Below are 17,436 nucleotides of genomic sequence, written 5' to 3' on the forward strand. Positions count from 1 at the left end.
AACACGGCCATACAACTTTGTCACAATCAAGTCATACTTCATGCTAACATAGTAACATACATGAGCAACGTACACATACATAATGAGTATACAAATATAAAAATATAACCCCTTTAAATTTGTTCACCTTCAATAATATTGTGTGCATGATTACTGTCAATATAATTAAATTACAAGATGCAAAAGTTATGCAAAATACAAGTACATACATTATTTTTCCTCTTTCCTTTTTTTTCCCCTCTTCTAGCACAGTAGTAATAATAAAGGGATTTACTAACATGTGGTGAATAATTATTTTCAATTTGTAGTCATTATTAACAATACCCTAATAGTGTTGAGAATTTCTCATATTCTAGTCATGATTAAACGACTATCTATGATAAGAAATCTTAAGAAAAAATTGGCAAAAATGAACAAGATCTACAGAAAAAAAATTCCATCATTTAATGTCAGAAAAACCTTCCAATGATAGGGCGACAAATAAAATGATCAAGTTTTTTTTTTAGGGCAAATGATCAAGTTGTTATAATGACAAAAATATATTGGGAGGGAATGAAATTATATGAAAGTGACAAGACAAACCATGAAAAAAAAAATTAAAAATAAATAAATAAATAAAACATGGGTTAAAAGGAAACAAATTAAAACTTCTTACGTACATTTGTGTACAAGGGGTGTACAATACAGAGTAATAATCAAACAATTTTAGAGTAGCTTTAGACCTAATTTGATTTTAAGGTAATTAGGCTATGAGATAAATTTTATAATATGATAACCTAGCTTCAAACAACACTGGAATTGAACTTTTTTTAAAATGAATTATTATTAATAATTAAAAGAGTGAGGGATAACTTAAAGAGCTCCCCTCCCAATTTTAAGTGATCCTGAGATCGATTCCTATCACATGTCCTTGTGGCTCTCTAAACACCAAAAAAAATAGTAAAATAGAGTAATTTTTATTTATTCTAGCATAACTTTTGATGGAGTACCTTTACTAGTTTTATTAAAAGTTTTGGAGGAAAAAAAAAAAAAAAAGGTTGTACTCTACTCCATGTGTAATGTAATGTAAGTATTCATGCAAAAAGGAATGATGGAAGCCCATTGATTCTGAATTGGTCGTTGCCCAACCATGTAATGAAACGTCAAGGTACTTTCAATCTAGTTAGTTGCTCTCTATCACATTCATATAGTAATGTAATGTACCTGCCTATATATCTATATTGCTTCAAAGTCCATATTCTACATCATTTCACTGTACATTATGTAGTGTATGTTTTCCAGCTTTATTTTGATCTTATATGGGTACCCGGCCCGTTTTGAAACTGTGCTGAATCTGATGCCACTGACTGAGCTGAGGTCCCCTACACAAACAATATTATGGGAAATTTTTTATCTAAATTTTTATACTCCGTATGTGGCTGGTCACCGTGTGGCCGGGGTTACTTAAGGGGTTAAGTAACTCCTAACCGGCTGAGTAGTTTTTATAAGTAACTTATGACCGATTAAATACCTCTGAATAATTAACCCTTAACCGACTAAGTAACTCCTAAATAAATAACCCTTGAGCCCTGACAGACTAAGTAGCCCCTGACAAGTAACCCTTGAATAATTAACTTCGGTCACACGGTGTTTCAAGTTACGCTGATATGCTGTATTTGGGATATTGAAGTCATAAATGGTTGAATCACCACTTTAATTATTTTCATTTATGTAAAACTTTGCACAAAGGAGGCTTTGATTTAGGGTCTGTTCAGTTCAGCTTAATTTTAGTTCGGTTAAATTTCAATCAGTCCAGTTCTGTTCAGTTCAGCTTAATTTTAGTTCGGTTCAATTTCAATCAGTCCAGTTCTGTTCAGTTGCTAATTTCCTTATCTCATAAACAATTCATTGCAACTCTATTCAGTTCAGTTCAGCCCCAACCAGTTCACTTTAGTTATTTTCAATAAATCAGAACAAGTCGTAATAGGTCATGTAATTTCACATAGATTACTTTTTAAGAGTATAAATTATCGAATTAGTTTGATGATGACAAGTGCTCCTTCTATTTCTTTTCGTCATATTCACATACGTACTTATTCAGATTATGTTTGTTAGAGTCTATTCTCATATATTGAACTGAGCTGAGCTGAACTGAACTAAGCTGAACTGAAATGAATATTTTATAAGAGAAGGAAATTAGGAGCTGAACTGAACTAAACCGAGCTAAACTGAACTGAAAATAAACGTATGAGAACAGGCCCTTAGTGTAATTTTCTTTTTATCATTATTAATAACTGTAGTTTTGCGTTAAGAAAAAAAATTATAAAATGTTATTTCGAAAATGTGTATTTGAAACAAATTTAAGAAAAGAGGTTATCAAAATGTTTGTAGGATTAAAAATTAAAAGTTGTAGCAAGCATGCATCAAGAAAGCAACAAGAGTCATGTTTTGATTAAGAAGCATGCTTGGAAAGATAACTATGTCTTTGAGATAATAATGATAGCAAGTTTTGATCAATTAAAAAGTTGTACAAACATTTTATTTATTTATTTATATATATATATATATATATATATATATATATATATATATATATATATATATATATATATATATATATATATATATATATATATATATATATTTGGTAGGTAAGATTTTACAATCCTAGATAAAGTTTATGTATCCAAATCAGGAAATAATTTAGGAAAAAAAAAATCCTTAATTTTGATCAGCTTCAATCTGATGACACTGATGAGGCAAAACCTGTTCGATCTTCATTCTCATCTACAATGTTAAAATACCTCAATGGCATGATTGAATCATTGAATGGGTGCAATCATGTAAGTTTTTCTTAATCCTAAATTTTAAATGGTTTATTACTAAAAATGTAACTACATTTTTTGAGATTAATTAACTTATTACATATGAGTAAATGAAAACACCATAGATTTTTAAGCTTTAACAAAGCTAGTAACACAGATTGAAAAAAAAAAAAAAAAAAAAGTCATTCTCTTTTGTCTCAAATTAAGTGTTACATATACTTGTATTACATTTGAGAATTACATATCAATACGAATTCAAATTATACACTTTTAAGATGCTAAAATTTCACATCAAAAAATCAACATATCTACATTTATAAGAATATTAGGTCATAATGGATGTCACTAAGTTAATTAAAGTCTTGAAGAATACAACTTAGGGCCTATTCTGATTTACTGAACTGAGCTTACCCGAACTGAATTTATTGGAGTTGAACTTAATTGAATATTTTATGAGAAAATTAAGAACTAAACTGAACTTAACTTATCGGAGCTGAATTAAAATGAACTGAAAATAAGCTAAAGAGAACAAATCCTTAATATGTTAAATATCGTGTACTCATAAATCATTAAATCTTATAACTTTACACCAACAAAAAAAAAAAAAAAAAAAAGGCTATCGAATACTCGAATTACACTTATTAGTTATTACAAGACCGATGAATTACCTGTCTTATTATATACTTTCTCCGTTTATTTTAAACTGCATTGCTTTCCTTAAAAAGGGTGTTTTACTTTTTTTATAATTAAATTCATCACTTATATTTGGTAATTTTATTCTATATTTTATCAAATCTACATACTCTCTCTGTTTTTAAATATTTGCTCCACTTTTCATTGTCGGTCAGTTTTTAAGTTTTTGCTCCGATTCTTTATTTTGAAAAACTTTTTTAATATTTTATAAATTTGTATTTTAAATGTAGCAAGTATTTAAAAACGAAAGTAGTAATAAAAATACAACTTATAAAATAAAAAAATGAAAAAAATATAATGTGTTATATTATGTGGAATATGGTATTCACATGGGGGCTGAATATAAAAAGGATAAAATGCTGCAAATTGAGTCTCTTTCTCAACGAGTCTATGTTCCGTAGACCCCCGCCGGAAAGAGAATCAAAATAAAATTGGGTTTGGGTGGGGTTTTCGTTTTCTATCTTTTTACTGTTGCTTATCTTCACTTTGGGCCCTTTTTCTTTTTCCATCCTTTCTTTTTAGTTTTTACTGTATTTAGCCTGTTATTAGTATTACTACCTATAGAACACATGGGAAAAAAAATTTACTTTTGATTTTAGATGATAAAAATATACTTCCTCCGTTCTGTTAATATTGCAACAAGAAGGAAATTACGCATCCCAAAACACATTTTATATGCTAAATATCTATAATTGTGTAAGACTAAAAATTATAAAAAGTTGATATTGTGAAAGTATTATATGAGACGAATCCAACAAGATCCCACTTGACTATATTTTGCTTAACGTATAACTCATATTATATGGTCAAACAAGAGTGATGAATAGTGCAAAAAGTCCATTGTTGCAATATTAATAGAACGGAGGAAGTACAATTTTATTAACATACCAACCAACAAATAATTAACAAAATCTATTTTCGCAAATATTTGAAGGTTTTAGATAAAAATAAAGGACATCTAACTCTCTTTTGAGCTAATTGAACATAATAGAATTTCACTTAGAATTTATAGTTATCGATAATTAGATCATGAAACATAGCCTAAGTTAATTCCTAGATGAAACCTTTAAGGGTCCCCGAGGCAAAAATTAGTACTATATAAAATATAATCATGAAGTTAAAAGACAGCAGTGTAAAATAAGAGGATTGATTAGACTTTACATGAGATTAAAAACTCTTTATTAAGGTATGATTAACATAGATTAAGGAAAAGGATACTGTAATTACTTTTTTGGGTGGGGAACTCAGGAAGTGGTGGTACACTGGTACTGCTAGAGAGACAAGAATGTAGGTAATGAGTCAACGCTTTTGCATTAGAGAAAAGCTCCTAACAATAACCTCATATATATATATATATATATATATATATATATATATATATATATATATATATATATATATATATATATATATATATATATATATAAGTTGGCAAGAGCACAAAGAATCTTCATTTATATTCAATTGAATTTTCAAGATCTTGTATTTCATTTCTGAAAAAAAAAAACACTAACCATGTATTGTCATAATAACGGCTCTTTTGTTGATCATTCCACTGATTTCATTAACCAAAATTACCCCTCTAATTTATCGCCAATGTTAGTCCAGTCTCTTGCAGGCGATTTTGATTCTATTAATGAAGCTTTCATGCTAGCAAACGCCAATGGGAATACAAGTACAGGGAGCGGGTGTACCAGCAGTAGTTATATAGGCTCACCAAATTCACCTCTAAGTTGTACCAGTAGTCACCCACCAAATACTTCTGCTTCTTTGATGCAGCGAAGCCTTAGTAGCCACTCACTCCATAAAAACGGGTTTTACCAGCATGTTTCATCTCCCGTTGGACTTCATGATCTGGATATTGGGTCAGTTAGAAGGGTTTTTAGCACAGGTGATTTGGATCAGGTAATTCTTCAAATCATTTTAAACTATGTTGAAAAGACCCAAAAATTAATGATATGATCTAATTAGTTACAACTTAGGAAATCTATTAAAACGACAATATATACAATTATACATAGATCAGGAAACGCCACTTACTTTTAAAACCAGATTCCTTCTAGTTAACATGGTTGTTCATTCTTGTGACAGGGACTCCAAACCTTACGCCACCACCACCCGGTTGGAAGTCCATTAGCAAATGAAAGTACGAGCATTATCATTGAAGGTATGACTAAGGCATGTCGCTACAGTCCTGAAGAGAAAAAAGAAAGAATTGAGAGGTACCGCAGCAAGAGAAACCAGAGAAATTTCAACAAGAAAATTCAGGTAAGACTTGAAACTGTACATTCTTCAAGATTCCAATATTCTAGCCAGCATAACCACAATATTAACCTGGTAAATTGAAACATGTCCAACTCAAGACAAAATCATACTAAGTTATGTTAAATGAATAGCCCCTTGAAATTAAAGGATTTGGTGACATGAGAAAGCCAAAATATATTCAGCGTAAAGATATTCAGTCATCTAAATAGCACTGTAGATTAAAATGAGTAGAACAACCAGGTACTAATCGTGTATGAAGCAAATCAAACACTGAATTTCAATTATCATTAGCAAAACCTACAAACCCTAGTCCAGATGATTAATTTGTATTTGATAGCATTTTATATCTTTGTCATATAGCACAGAAAGACCACCTAACTAACTCTTCAATGGTTGCAATGCTTGGCCATCAGTACGCATGCAGGAAGACATTAGCAGACAGCAGGCCAAGAATACGGGGTCGATTTGCAAGGAACGATGAAATCGAACAGCCTACCACTTTCCAAGACCTACAATGGAATCAGATGGCAGGCGATGAAGATGATGAGGATGAAGGGCAGTGGATTCATCTCCTGAACTCCCTTTCAACAAATTTAGTTCCTTGAAGAATGTCCATTATCAGTTAGAATGCTTGTTAGACTTTTAAGTGTCAAACATTGTTTTCAAATTGCAGCATACAGCAAGCAGCAATCCTAGGAATTCATCATGTATATAATTCTGGTGGGTGAAGTATCCTAAGTAACATGGTACTAGAATTGATAAGCATTCAAAGTAGTTTGCATAGTATTTTGCATGACGGGGTCATGCATGTAAAAGTAAATGTACACCATTTTGAATGCCCCAATCAATTAAGAACTAGTTCAAGTTCTATGCCATTATTTGGCCCCATAGAACATTAAATAAAAGTTGGACAGGCTTTTAGTAAGAATGCTGTAATATCTCTACATATTTTAATCCGTAACACTAATAATATGATTACACTTAATTATGCATACTCAGCATATTATATTGATGAAACTCATAATGATAATCAGCAAAAACTATGACAAAAAAATCTCTATTTTGGCGGCCAACTTCCCTTTTGTCGGCCGCTCGTGGAACTAACATATTATAATATTAGTAAAACTACCTGCCCGTCTTTGACGGAATTGCTAGCCAATTTTCTAGATGATTAGATTAATATAAAATAATTCATACTCTATGTAAGCCCAATGCCTTCATCGTGTCATCAAATGGTTATCAACCCGCGGTGTATTCAGAATATGGTTTACAGTATCATCAAATGGTTACCAACCCACGGTGTAATCTAAAATTTGTAAATGATTATTTTTTTAACTAATAATGTGGACACCTATCATGTCATTGGTAGTTTTTTAGCTTTCAGTTTTTACTTCATATTAGTCAAATGCCTAGCATATTTCTTTTTAGTAACTATTTCAAGTATTACAGTCTTCAATTAATATTTAGAAACTTCAGACTCCGGTTTGTTGTATATACATCCACCCCTATTATTAACCATACAAACGTGTCCAAAACACAATACTTCCTCCTTTCTAAATAGCAACATATTCCTTTTTAGGATATAATTTGCAATGTTGTTTTATTAGGCCAATGATTCTGTCAATCTATCGATCTCTTTATCACATAGGTCTCCAAAAATACCGTGCAAGTGTGCAACCCCCTTCTATGTTGTGACTGACTGAGATAAGGGGGGAGAACAGGGGGAATACATTCAAAGATGTTAACTGTCTTAAATATCAAAGTTGGACTCTAGAAAATTTGGCATGTAAATAAATATCACACAAATTTATAGATATATATGTGTAATGTACACCATATAATAATGGTTACCTTCCTCGAGATTAATTCACACAATTTTAAGCTGGTAGTTTTACATAGTTTTGCATTTTTAAATCACAAAAGCAACTTAGTATTTTGTCTCCTTCCTATTAACAAAGGAAAGTTGCAAATACCAACATTTTTCAGAATATACCAAAATTGCACTAAATTCTAGACAGTTTGAATTCGAATATAAGTGAAATTATAATAATTTAACTATTTAAGCTCTTGAAAATATTGTCAAGCGGTATATATCAGGAGAAAAGAAGATAAAACCTATCGGAATGAACTAGAGAATAATAAAACATCTGTAGTCTGATAGCTAGAAAATCCCCCAGAAGATAGTGGCCTGGACTCTGGAGGATAGGACCATCACAATCTTATAATTTAGAAATATCACATAGAACAGAAAATGGCTATGCACATGACAAAATAAAAAAAGATGATAAAAGAGGAAAAGAATTAAGTTACTGACCGACATAATGCTTACTTCTTAGATCGACATGGAGCCGCAACCTACCTGACCCCTATTAAATGGGAAAAGGCATTAGTTGTTAAAAATTATCATTATCTTTCATTATAGAATAAGATGCACACAAATTATTCAGATGATAAATCATATAAGCAGCAGCCGCCAATTGTTATAATTATTTTGTTAACCATTATACTTCCAGGTGCCGGTAAGGCTATGTGCCTATGTCCCACCAGAAATATAACATAAGATACGCAGCTAGCACATGAGTAGCACTTCTATCAGTTAGCAAAAGAGTTGGGAAACTTGCAGTAGAATCCAGGAAGTATTAAAAGAAAAAAAGGAATCACACGTTTAATCATGAAAATAAATTAAAACCTCATGGGGACACCTAGGGATTTACACGCACCAATTTCAGCAAAGATTTACTCAGTACCAGCTTCCTTTAAGCTTGTTTATTTATAAGCTAGTGCAAGGCAGGAACTTTGTAAGGTTTCTCTAGCTCAGGTAGCAAGACCTGATGCCGTATCCCTATGCATTTATTCCCTGCAAGAAAATCCACTTCTGGTTGGAAAGAAGGTATACAAAGGCAATTATATCGTTAGCTTCTCATCTCCAACACCAAACAGTGAAAAACAAAAGAAAATATTTTTATTAAAATAATACGAAGTAGCAAAAACAAGAATCATCCACCTTCACAATTGAATTGAGCAGCAACACATACAATCTGACAGTGAGGTCTAAATGCTAAAGACAAGGAAGCAGCTGGGTAAAAAAGGAATGTTCCTCAAGTATATTCTAGGAATCCTTTAATCTAGAGAACACAATCATTAAGATTAAAGGCATAGGGAGGCATGGTACTTTTGTATATACAAGTGGATTAAGTAATGACAAAAAAAGGCTATAAACCTTAAATAATCAGGTTTATGGGTCTATTTACTGAAAGACGAGTCTCCATCATAAGATGCCTTCCAAGCAAAATGCAAAGTATCAGACTAGATGAATTTTTGTAATAGCCGCTATAACATAACATTATAAATAGAATTGACTAATCCACTACCCCATCTCCTCCAGTGAAACAAGTAATAGTCCCCAATTGCTTAGCCATGAAGAATTCAGAGTCTTACACAGCAGAAACAAAATATTTCAGCAATAATTTCATTGGATGGACCAGTGTATTGGAATACGGTATGTTCTATTGTGCAAGCACATGAATGGGTATGGGAACATAATTGGCTATATAATATAATTTCAAATATTCAACAAGTACACCAGCATACTATAACCCGATTCACAAATTCCTAAAGAGCTTTTCTAGGGGGTGGATGAGCATGTAATACTATGGTGGATGCACTGAGGTCATTTAGAAGAATAGAGCATACCTGACAGTGAATCTTGACCTGCAAATATTATCAATGGAATCCACAATAAGCATATATAAATTTTCATCCCATCTTCTTGTTTATTTTTGTCATACAACAAATAACCAAACACCTAATTACGGAATTTCCACTTGAATCATAAAAATCAAGAAAGGCTGTTTTATAATGTAAAGACCACTGTGCAGCGGATTATAACTCCATTCGACAATATATTGTTCTGTGACAAGTGTTTTGAAATCACAATGAGACATCCATTAAAGAACAATACTGCAAGAGCAATAAAGCAGACAATACAATCAAAATCACCAGTACAGAGGGTTCTCGTTAAATTTCATATACTAAATAAGGTGACACATCACTTGTGAGATTTTCTCTGGTGTCTACAAAAATAAAAATGAATAATTAATTAAAATCATGAGATATTGTACATGTGACTACATGACCATGCTTATTTTCTATGACCTAGTCCACCTAGAAGAGTCGATACATAAAATGATTCAACAAAAGTATGTTAATCACAGGTCATGGACAAATCAGTAGCAGGCAAAATAAAATGATCATGCTAGAGTAAGCCAAATAGTGTCACAGCAAATGGTTTAAACGCCTCCTCATCAAGCACTACCTTGTTACTTCTCCAAAGAAATATTTTTCTTCCATCTCTTTTTATAGGTCCACCCTCCATAAACCACTCCCTCCCATATCACTTACCCTATCTCTTACACTCAATCATCTCATTCGGAGGGGTAAACACAGGAGATCAAATAAGAATTATGTGTGCAAAAATTCAAGGAACATGACATGCGGTTTTCCTATTCACCACTCCAAATTGAGGTAAAAAATAAGCAAGAGTTAGGAATACCCTCCCAAGATATCTTATTCAAGAGCCACCATTAAATAAATAAAGAGTATGTCGGTGGAAATTTTCAAACTCAATTTAAAGTAGCTATCCTCTCACACGTTACCAGACTCTAGTATTGGAATTAACGAAGCCACTTACCCATTCAAGTCCACTCAAATTTTTTCCTCTAGAAGAAATGGGTCAAGATAATTTGTTAAGGAGAGAAAAAACTAAAGGTCAAGATTGTTAGTCTAAGCAGGAGATTTTTCTTGAGTACATGCTTCTTTTACAGGTCCCTGTTATTTAATTCTTTACTTAATGTAAAATTAAAAATCCCAATGATCTTTTATCGGATAAAAATGAAGATTTTTAAATAGCCTTTTTTACATATAATGTTATAAAATAATAATAATAATAATAATTGGTGTGGATGATGATTTCAAGAAGCAAATTTAGGCCAGTGCACCTTACTGAAGTGAGGGCCGTGAGGCACACTAAACAAAAAAATGAAAAAAATTTAGAAATAAATAAATAAAGTTGCGCTTATTTCACACATAGCTTCAGCTTCATAGTGAGAACCTGTAACATTGTAAGGTATTCTCTCTCCAAAATATTTATTTGATACTAATATGCCTACTCCAGCAGCCTTAGAATGCATCTTAAAGACTATATCTAATAAGCAAGATCCAAACTATGGTGTCTTGGAACAGTTACAATACAAAAGATGATTGCTTGGATGTAGTTATATATGAAGTACTCTAATAAAATGGAAGCTACGCTCAAGAGTTCTAGAAAATTAAACATTTACATGTAAATATTGTAAGTAACAGTGGCAATTTCCATAAATTTTTGGAAAATGTAGAAGGGTTAACTTCAATAAACTTCCCAGGATTAATTTTCCTGTGGTTTCCTAAATAGTAAATATCCTTCATTTTTCCCGAACTTACAAAAAACAAAGAAAATAAAAAAAGCCCTTAATCATTTGCATTAGTCAGTTAATACCCAATTTCTAATGATAGAGTAGGAAATTACAGTAATGTTATAGGATATTAAAAAAATAAACGTACCAAAAAAGCAAGTAAGACCATCATTTCAGCTAAGGAAATGCAAGGATATATAGTCAGCTGTCCCTCAACTCAAAAAAGTAGGGATCAAAGGAAGGACTTCCTAGTCTTTATTTAAGTAAAGAACTTTTTTACTTCCCAATCCTGCAGTTTTCTGTTTTATTATCAAGTTTTCTCACATTGGACTAATTTCTAATCCTTTAGTCTTATTCAGACAAGTAATCGTGAACAAAGGTTTAAGTTAACTCTTATTGGGGGCCCCCCAAACTCCCAAACAAATCAAGCTGAACTTTCATTATGGCTCATGGACTCACAACCATATGGCTACATGGACCTGTGAAGGACCAAAAGATAATACAGGTTTGAGAAGGTTTGAACATCTTATTTAAGAAAATAGGTGAAGTTATTTGTACAACCTTAAGTCTCAAATATAACGTAGGTCAGATAATGAGAAGTAATGCAATTGTCCAACTATGAAAATATGAGCTCGTGATAAGAAAATCTCTTCTAAAGAATTTATGTTGCACAAGTACATGAATACATGATGTAGACAAAAGGCTGGTAATAACAAAGCTCATAAATTTGTATATACTGCCTGACATGTACAACAGCCAACACAGCCCCAGAAAAACTTCAAAATTTCTCCCTATACTGACCTCTTCCTGGTCTTGAGGAAAGAATTTCTTTTCTTAAATTGAACTTGAAATAACCGCTTAAAAGGAAACCTAATAGCTTTGCCTGTATCCCGTCGCTTCACCTTATGATTACCTGCATTTTATAGCGTATAGACAGTTAGCAAAAGCATCATTTCAGGAATGAATACACCACTTGTCTTAATCGTCCGTTCCAAAATAAATGATTACTTCTATTCCTGGTAAGTTTCTACCATATTTTATCATTTCACTCTTTTCCCATTATTCCACTCAAAAAATATAATCATCACTCTCATGGTCCCCACTTTAGTAAATATAAAAAAAAATATATATATATATATATATATATATATATATATATATATATATATATATATATAATAAAAATTTTAAAAAAATAAAAATAAAAACAATCTCTTTCACATCCCCTCTTTCATAGTTTCACAATCCCCATTATCTTTTCATTAAAATAATTAAATTACCCACTTGCACAATATAACACTGCTACAAACAAACACTCAAAAAACTCCGCACAATCCCAAGGGATGCATTTATTCAACAGGAAGTAAAACAACTTTAGAGAATCTATTTCCAAGAAACACAAATAAGTAGATTTTAATTCCTCTGTTTTCCGGCAGCTTTTCTAACCTCCCTTAACAACATCAACATCAAAGAAAAACTACTTAGGGAGGATTACATAATAATGATATACTGCATGATGGTTGGTGTATTGGTTGAACTTCAGTCAAGAATTTAACGAAGCAATAGAAAGAATATGCAACGAGAACATAAACAAATTACACTATAATAACAAGATAGGATTAGTACATCACCTAATTTATTTTTGCCCAAATATTGATGATCAGCTTCACCAACCTCTTGAACGTGTTTTCTACATTTCATCATGTCATCTGAAAACATAGATTTTGCAACTAAAAGATCATTTCCATTTTTTTCATGTTGGTGAGGATCCAATGGTAGCATGGTATCGGCAACTATAAACTCTTTAGAATCAGTTTTGACTTCAGTGTGATCTCCCTTATGCTCCTCAATTTCTTCCACCTCCTCCAGTGGTTGCTGATCACAATGTAGTAAATAATCACTACTGTTTCTCTCACTAAATGAGTCCAAATCCATGACATTTCTAGCAGGTAAAGTCGAGTTTTTATCAGCTACTGAATCTTCTTGTGGTTCCAGAGGTTTTCCATCTAAAGATGAATTAGAAATGTATGATATATATGACTGATCAAAGGATAACATCTCAGTTGAGATCTCAGCATCTGTACTGTTCAACACATCAGAAGCTAACTTCAATTTATCAGTCTGTAAACCATTGCAATTAAGACCCTCAGATTTCACCAAGGCCTCCTTCCTTGAACCAGCAATACAGCCCACATCCAAACCATCATCTTTTGAAGTTATTTCCTTCAAACTATCACTCAATACATTTTCTGCATTATTAACATGATCCTGCGGCGCTAATTTATGTAGAAATGGAGAGGTGGTGGTTTCAAGTGCATCAGAGCTCTTCAACTCTTGTAGAGCTATTGCAGAATAAATACTGTCATCCTCATCATTATTGCAAGCCAGCAGAGATTCAAGCAGAACTGCTTGATTATTGTTTTCAGCAGCATTACCCTGTTGATCCATGCTGCACATAGAAGTAGGCTCACTTTGCAATTTCTCAATCTTTTTTAACACCTCGAGATCCTTGGAAGTTGACTTAAATTCTGTAAAGTTACTGGACATACATTGTTTACCCTCTTCTCTAAAACTTGTATCGTTTAATTTTAAATCATGTGATGACATATGAACATCAATAGAAGAAGAATCAATGCCTTTAATGGTTTTGGAAGTTTTTCCAGACTCGGCAATTGCCTTTTCCATATCATCTAAAAACAAATCACCTTCGCCACTAGAAATAGGATCCCAATCAATATGATCAACAATCCAAGGCTCTTTAGGACCAGTTTGCACTCCAGGTTGCATCAAGTCAACTCTCATTGCCTCTTTGTAAAACTGCTTTGTCCTTATACCATCAGTTAGTAACAGTCTGCAGGGTAAAAAATACAGGTAGTTGTAAGGAAAAGGGTAACAGCAAGTGACATATATCAAGCACTAATCATGCCCCCCAAGCTTGCCTGAAGAGGAAAATAGATGCAGGAATAGAGGTTTCAAAAATGAAAGCAAACCTGCAATTCTTAGATATAGTCGCTTTCGCACACTCATTTGAAAGCCCAAGCAACGATAATAGATTAGTCACATCATTTGGACCTCTAAGCTCAAGAACTGAAGGAGCAGCACTGGATACAATTAAGTTCTTGCCTTGAGTCCACTCCACCAATAACTGATGTCAATAAATTGCTCGAGTTATTTATGAATATGGTATAAGAAAAGTTCAACAACTAGTCAACTACACATATTAACCCCTCTCCAACCGCAAACGAGTTTTCCCAAATAACAAAAGCAGTAGTTCTAATCACAATAGCAACATTCAAATACCCTTATTTTTGTAGTCATACACTGGATCAATTTTTTCAACAAAAATAGCAAAACCTTCCTTGACACTGACAAATAACACTACTGCTAATACTCACATATAAGAGATACTTAATATTCGAGGTACTTCCAAAATACATGTCATGCAACATTTTCGCAACTCGTTTTCAAGGCAAAACAATTACAATCCAACAATTAGTGTTTATCACAATTCCATAATATCACTAAATTAGCAGTAAATAGCAATGTTAAATAAATATTAGCTATATTATAAATCAACAATCATCACACCTTGGCATTGGAAATCAATTGCCTCCTCAGTTGAACATCTTGCGTAAGACTTGAGTACATAATCTCAAAGTAAACCCCTCGCTGCGCATTCGAATTCGATTTCCATTTCAATCAAACAAATACACAGAAAACAATACAAACACACAAAGAGAGAGATTCAAACCGCGATAGCAGCTTTAACCATAGGAAGTTTCAGTCGAAACGGCAATTTCTCAGCAAAATCAATCGTAATCAAATCAACCTATCAACAGAAAATTCAACAAAATTAAAATTCCAAAGTTATCCATTAAAGCGATAAATGCAATTGAAAAAGAAAAAATATGATGAAAAACCTGAGATGATTGACAAGCAATATCAAAAGAATTCTGATTCAAAGGTCTAACAGCGATCAAATCATAAGTCTTGAGAATCGGATTACCCGAATTCAAAGCAGAAGCTTGAGCAGATGTTTCAACCGACATTGTCAAACGAGTGTACTGACGAAACGCAGACTTTTCGGGAACTCCGAGGAGACGACGATGAAAGGAAACAGTTGAAGAGAGGAAAGGAGAGGCCTTGAGGAGAGAGAAAAGCGGAAATGGAGAAATTGTACAACGGTCGGATTCAGACATTACACCTTTGATTGTACGATTGAAAGCGATTCCAGAATAACCTAACTCCATTGCTTTAACAACTAATTTCAAGCGAGTTTGTTTATTTGATTCTGAATATGGAATGTTTAGATCGAAGAGCTGCATTTTTTGCACCTGTTTTTAGCTAAGGTTGAGAGTTTATCAATGGCGAAATTTGGTGTAATTTGCAGAGTGCAGAGGTTTTTAGGGTTTAAAGATGACGAAGACGAAGACGAAGACGAAGACGAAGACGACAATCAGGAGAATATTGGGCCAGACCTATTTTTATTTGGGTAAAACTCTAGCAAAATTTAAGTTCATCAGCCTGCTTGTGGGGTGAAGTTGTCTTTTTCTGAGTTAAATAGGGGAATAAGAGTTTGTTCTCATAGACTGAACTCAGCTGAACTGAATATTTTATAAGACAAGGAAATTAGGAGCTGAATTGAACTGAACTAAAAATATACGTATGAGAATAGACCCTAAATTTACCTGTTTAAGGGACTGTTCTCTTCAGCTTATTTTCAATTCAGCTTCAATCATTTCAGTTCATTTGAGTTCCTAATTTCTTTCTCTCATAAAATATTCAACTCAGCTCAGTAAATCAGAACAGGCCCTAACAGCATGAAGGCAACGAGGCTAAGGACCTAAGGTCGACGAATAATGGGAAACCACCTTCTTTCTCTATGTTATTTACTTATATACACCCAGGTGTACCGTATGCCCGAGCAAATGACCCCAGGGTGTACATAATAGGCTTTCTTCTTCTACGAACCACACCAACGCCGCCACCACGAACGCCAATTGTGGTTGAGAATGTCGGCACAAAAGAGATTTTGATCCTAAATGATTAGTATGATCCTACTTTACACTCTTTGCCAGTGTCTTTTTAGGGATTGAGGCTATTATTAATGAGAAAGGAAGAAGAAGAGGACAACACGAAATGAGTAGATCGGCAGGATAACAAAGAGATGTGGTAGTTGTGATAGGTTTTGGGTGGCTGTGATGCTGGTGGCGTGGTGGTGGAAGATGGTTTAATTTTTAAAAAATAAATAAATAATGAAAGAAGTTGTAACAAAGTAGACTGATTTGTTAATGGGAAATTCTCAATGGTAGCCTCCTGTTTTTGCTTATTTCCAATGGTAGCTAATTTTTTTTTTTCGATTATCTTTGGTAACCCTAAACTTTCATTATTTTACAACCGTGACCTTAATGATGATTTTTCCGTTAAATCTAACTTACTACTCAACTAAGGTTACTATTAAAAAAAAAAAAAGGAAAAAAATGTTAACTATTTAAATTTTAAAAATTAAATTATTAAGAAAATAAAATACCCATCCCCAACCAGCCTTGACCTCCATTGACAAGCATCCCAGGAACCACCTACCGACCAGAATCCCGCTGGCCACCGTCGACCAACATCCCCAATCCCTCCGTCCACCTTCGAAACAACCCCTCATGCCGACAATCCAAATCAGACCCCACGATGTTTCCCCTAACCCCGACCCTTTCTTTCTCTCCAAACCCCGACCCCAACCCAGACCCCAATGGCGTGGCTAGGCACTCTGCCTGGCTACGCCGTTAGGCATTGCTGCGGCTAGGCAGGGTGCTCAGTCAATCTACTACGACGCTCAAACTAGCAGCAGGGGCAGCAAGTCGGCAAATTTAAGGGCGGAGCAGGGGGCTGCTGCTGCCGTGGTCGGGCATCAAGCCATCAATTGGTCGCGGTTGTGGCTGGGCTTTGGCCTGGCTACGGCGGGCGTCGGCGGCTGCCTGTTGTGGTATTTTTAGGGATAGATAGAAGATAGGGGTAGTGGTTGGCTTGTTGTCGTGGGGGTTTTGGGGTTGGGTGGTGGCAGGCTGGAAGCCATGAAAGAAGGGAAGCTAAGGAAAGAGAATGGTTGAATAGAGACAAAAAAAGTTGACCATGGTTAAAGTTAACGGTTTTAGGCTTAATAAGGTTACAAATGTAAGTTTTTAACAATAGAGGGCTACCAAAGATAATCGAAAAAAAATTTGGCTACCATT

At 33.6% G+C, this 17,436-nt stretch overlaps 2 protein-coding genes across 4 annotated transcripts; one reads left to right on the forward strand and one right to left on the reverse strand.

Annotated features, from left to right (window-relative positions):
* Positions 1-4,933: 4,933 nt before the first annotated feature.
* Positions 4,934-15,708, reverse strand: LOC145624519 (uncharacterized). 3 transcript variants are annotated; one of them, XM_081677569.1, is made up of 10 exons: positions 15,133-15,708; positions 14,964-15,041; positions 14,801-14,881; positions 14,203-14,357; positions 12,844-14,063; positions 12,014-12,125; positions 8,483-8,619; positions 8,077-8,128; positions 5,538-5,691; positions 4,934-5,351 (listed from the first exon to the last, which is right to left on the reverse strand). In XM_081677569.1, the coding sequence occupies exons 1-7, from the start codon at positions 15,535-15,537 to the stop codon at positions 8,613-8,615; spliced, it is 2,058 nt and encodes a 685-aa protein (XP_081533695.1). In that variant the 5' UTR covers positions 15,538-15,708; the 3' UTR covers positions 4,934-5,351; positions 5,538-5,691; positions 8,077-8,128; positions 8,483-8,612. The 3 variants fall into 3 exon arrangements, with proteins under 3 accessions (XP_081533695.1, XP_081533696.1, XP_081533694.1); XM_081677570.1 differs by lacking the exons at positions 4,934-5,351; positions 5,538-5,691; positions 8,077-8,128 and adding an exon at positions 8,251-8,331; XM_081677568.1 differs by lacking the exons at positions 4,934-5,351; positions 5,538-5,691; positions 8,077-8,128; positions 8,483-8,619 and having other exon boundaries at positions 11,830-12,125; positions 15,133-15,707.
* On the forward strand, positions 5,094-6,754 carry LOC145625519 (uncharacterized). Its single transcript, XM_081678538.1, has 3 exons — positions 5,094-5,402; positions 5,589-5,765; positions 6,176-6,754. Exons 1-3 carry the CDS (start codon positions 5,094-5,096, stop codon positions 6,365-6,367), a joined length of 678 nt encoding a protein of 225 aa, XP_081534664.1. The 3' UTR covers positions 6,368-6,754.
* Positions 15,709-17,436: the final 1,728 nt, after the last annotated feature.

Source organism: Chenopodium album, chromosome 3, assembly GCF_948465745.1.
Source record: "Chenopodium album chromosome 3, dcCheAlbu1.1, whole genome shotgun sequence".
Classification (NCBI taxonomy): Eukaryota; Viridiplantae; Streptophyta; class Magnoliopsida; order Caryophyllales; family Amaranthaceae; genus Chenopodium; species Chenopodium album.

Coding starts and splice junctions, on each gene's coding strand:
- LOC145625519 (XM_081678538.1), top strand. CDS start 5,094: ATGTTAGTCCAGTCTCTTGCAGGCGATTTTGATTCTATTAATGAAGCT. Junction 5,403..5,588: donor GCACAGGTGATTTGGATCAG/GTAATTCTTCAA, acceptor TTCTTGTGACAG/GGACTCCAAACCTTACGCCA. Junction 5,766..6,175: donor ATTTCAACAAGAAAATTCAG/GTAAGACTTGAA, acceptor CTTGGCCATCAG/TACGCATGCAGGAAGACATT.
- LOC145624519 (XM_081677568.1), bottom strand. CDS start 15,537: ATGCAGCTCTTCGATCTAAACATTCCATATTCAGAATCAAATAAACAA. Junction 15,042..15,132: donor TTGCTTGTCAATCATCTCAG/GTTTTTCATCAT, acceptor TTCTGTTGATAG/GTTGATTTGATTACGATTGA. Junction 14,358..14,800: donor AATTGATTTCCAATGCCAAG/GTGTGATGATTG, acceptor TATTGACATCAG/TTATTGGTGGAGTGGACTCA.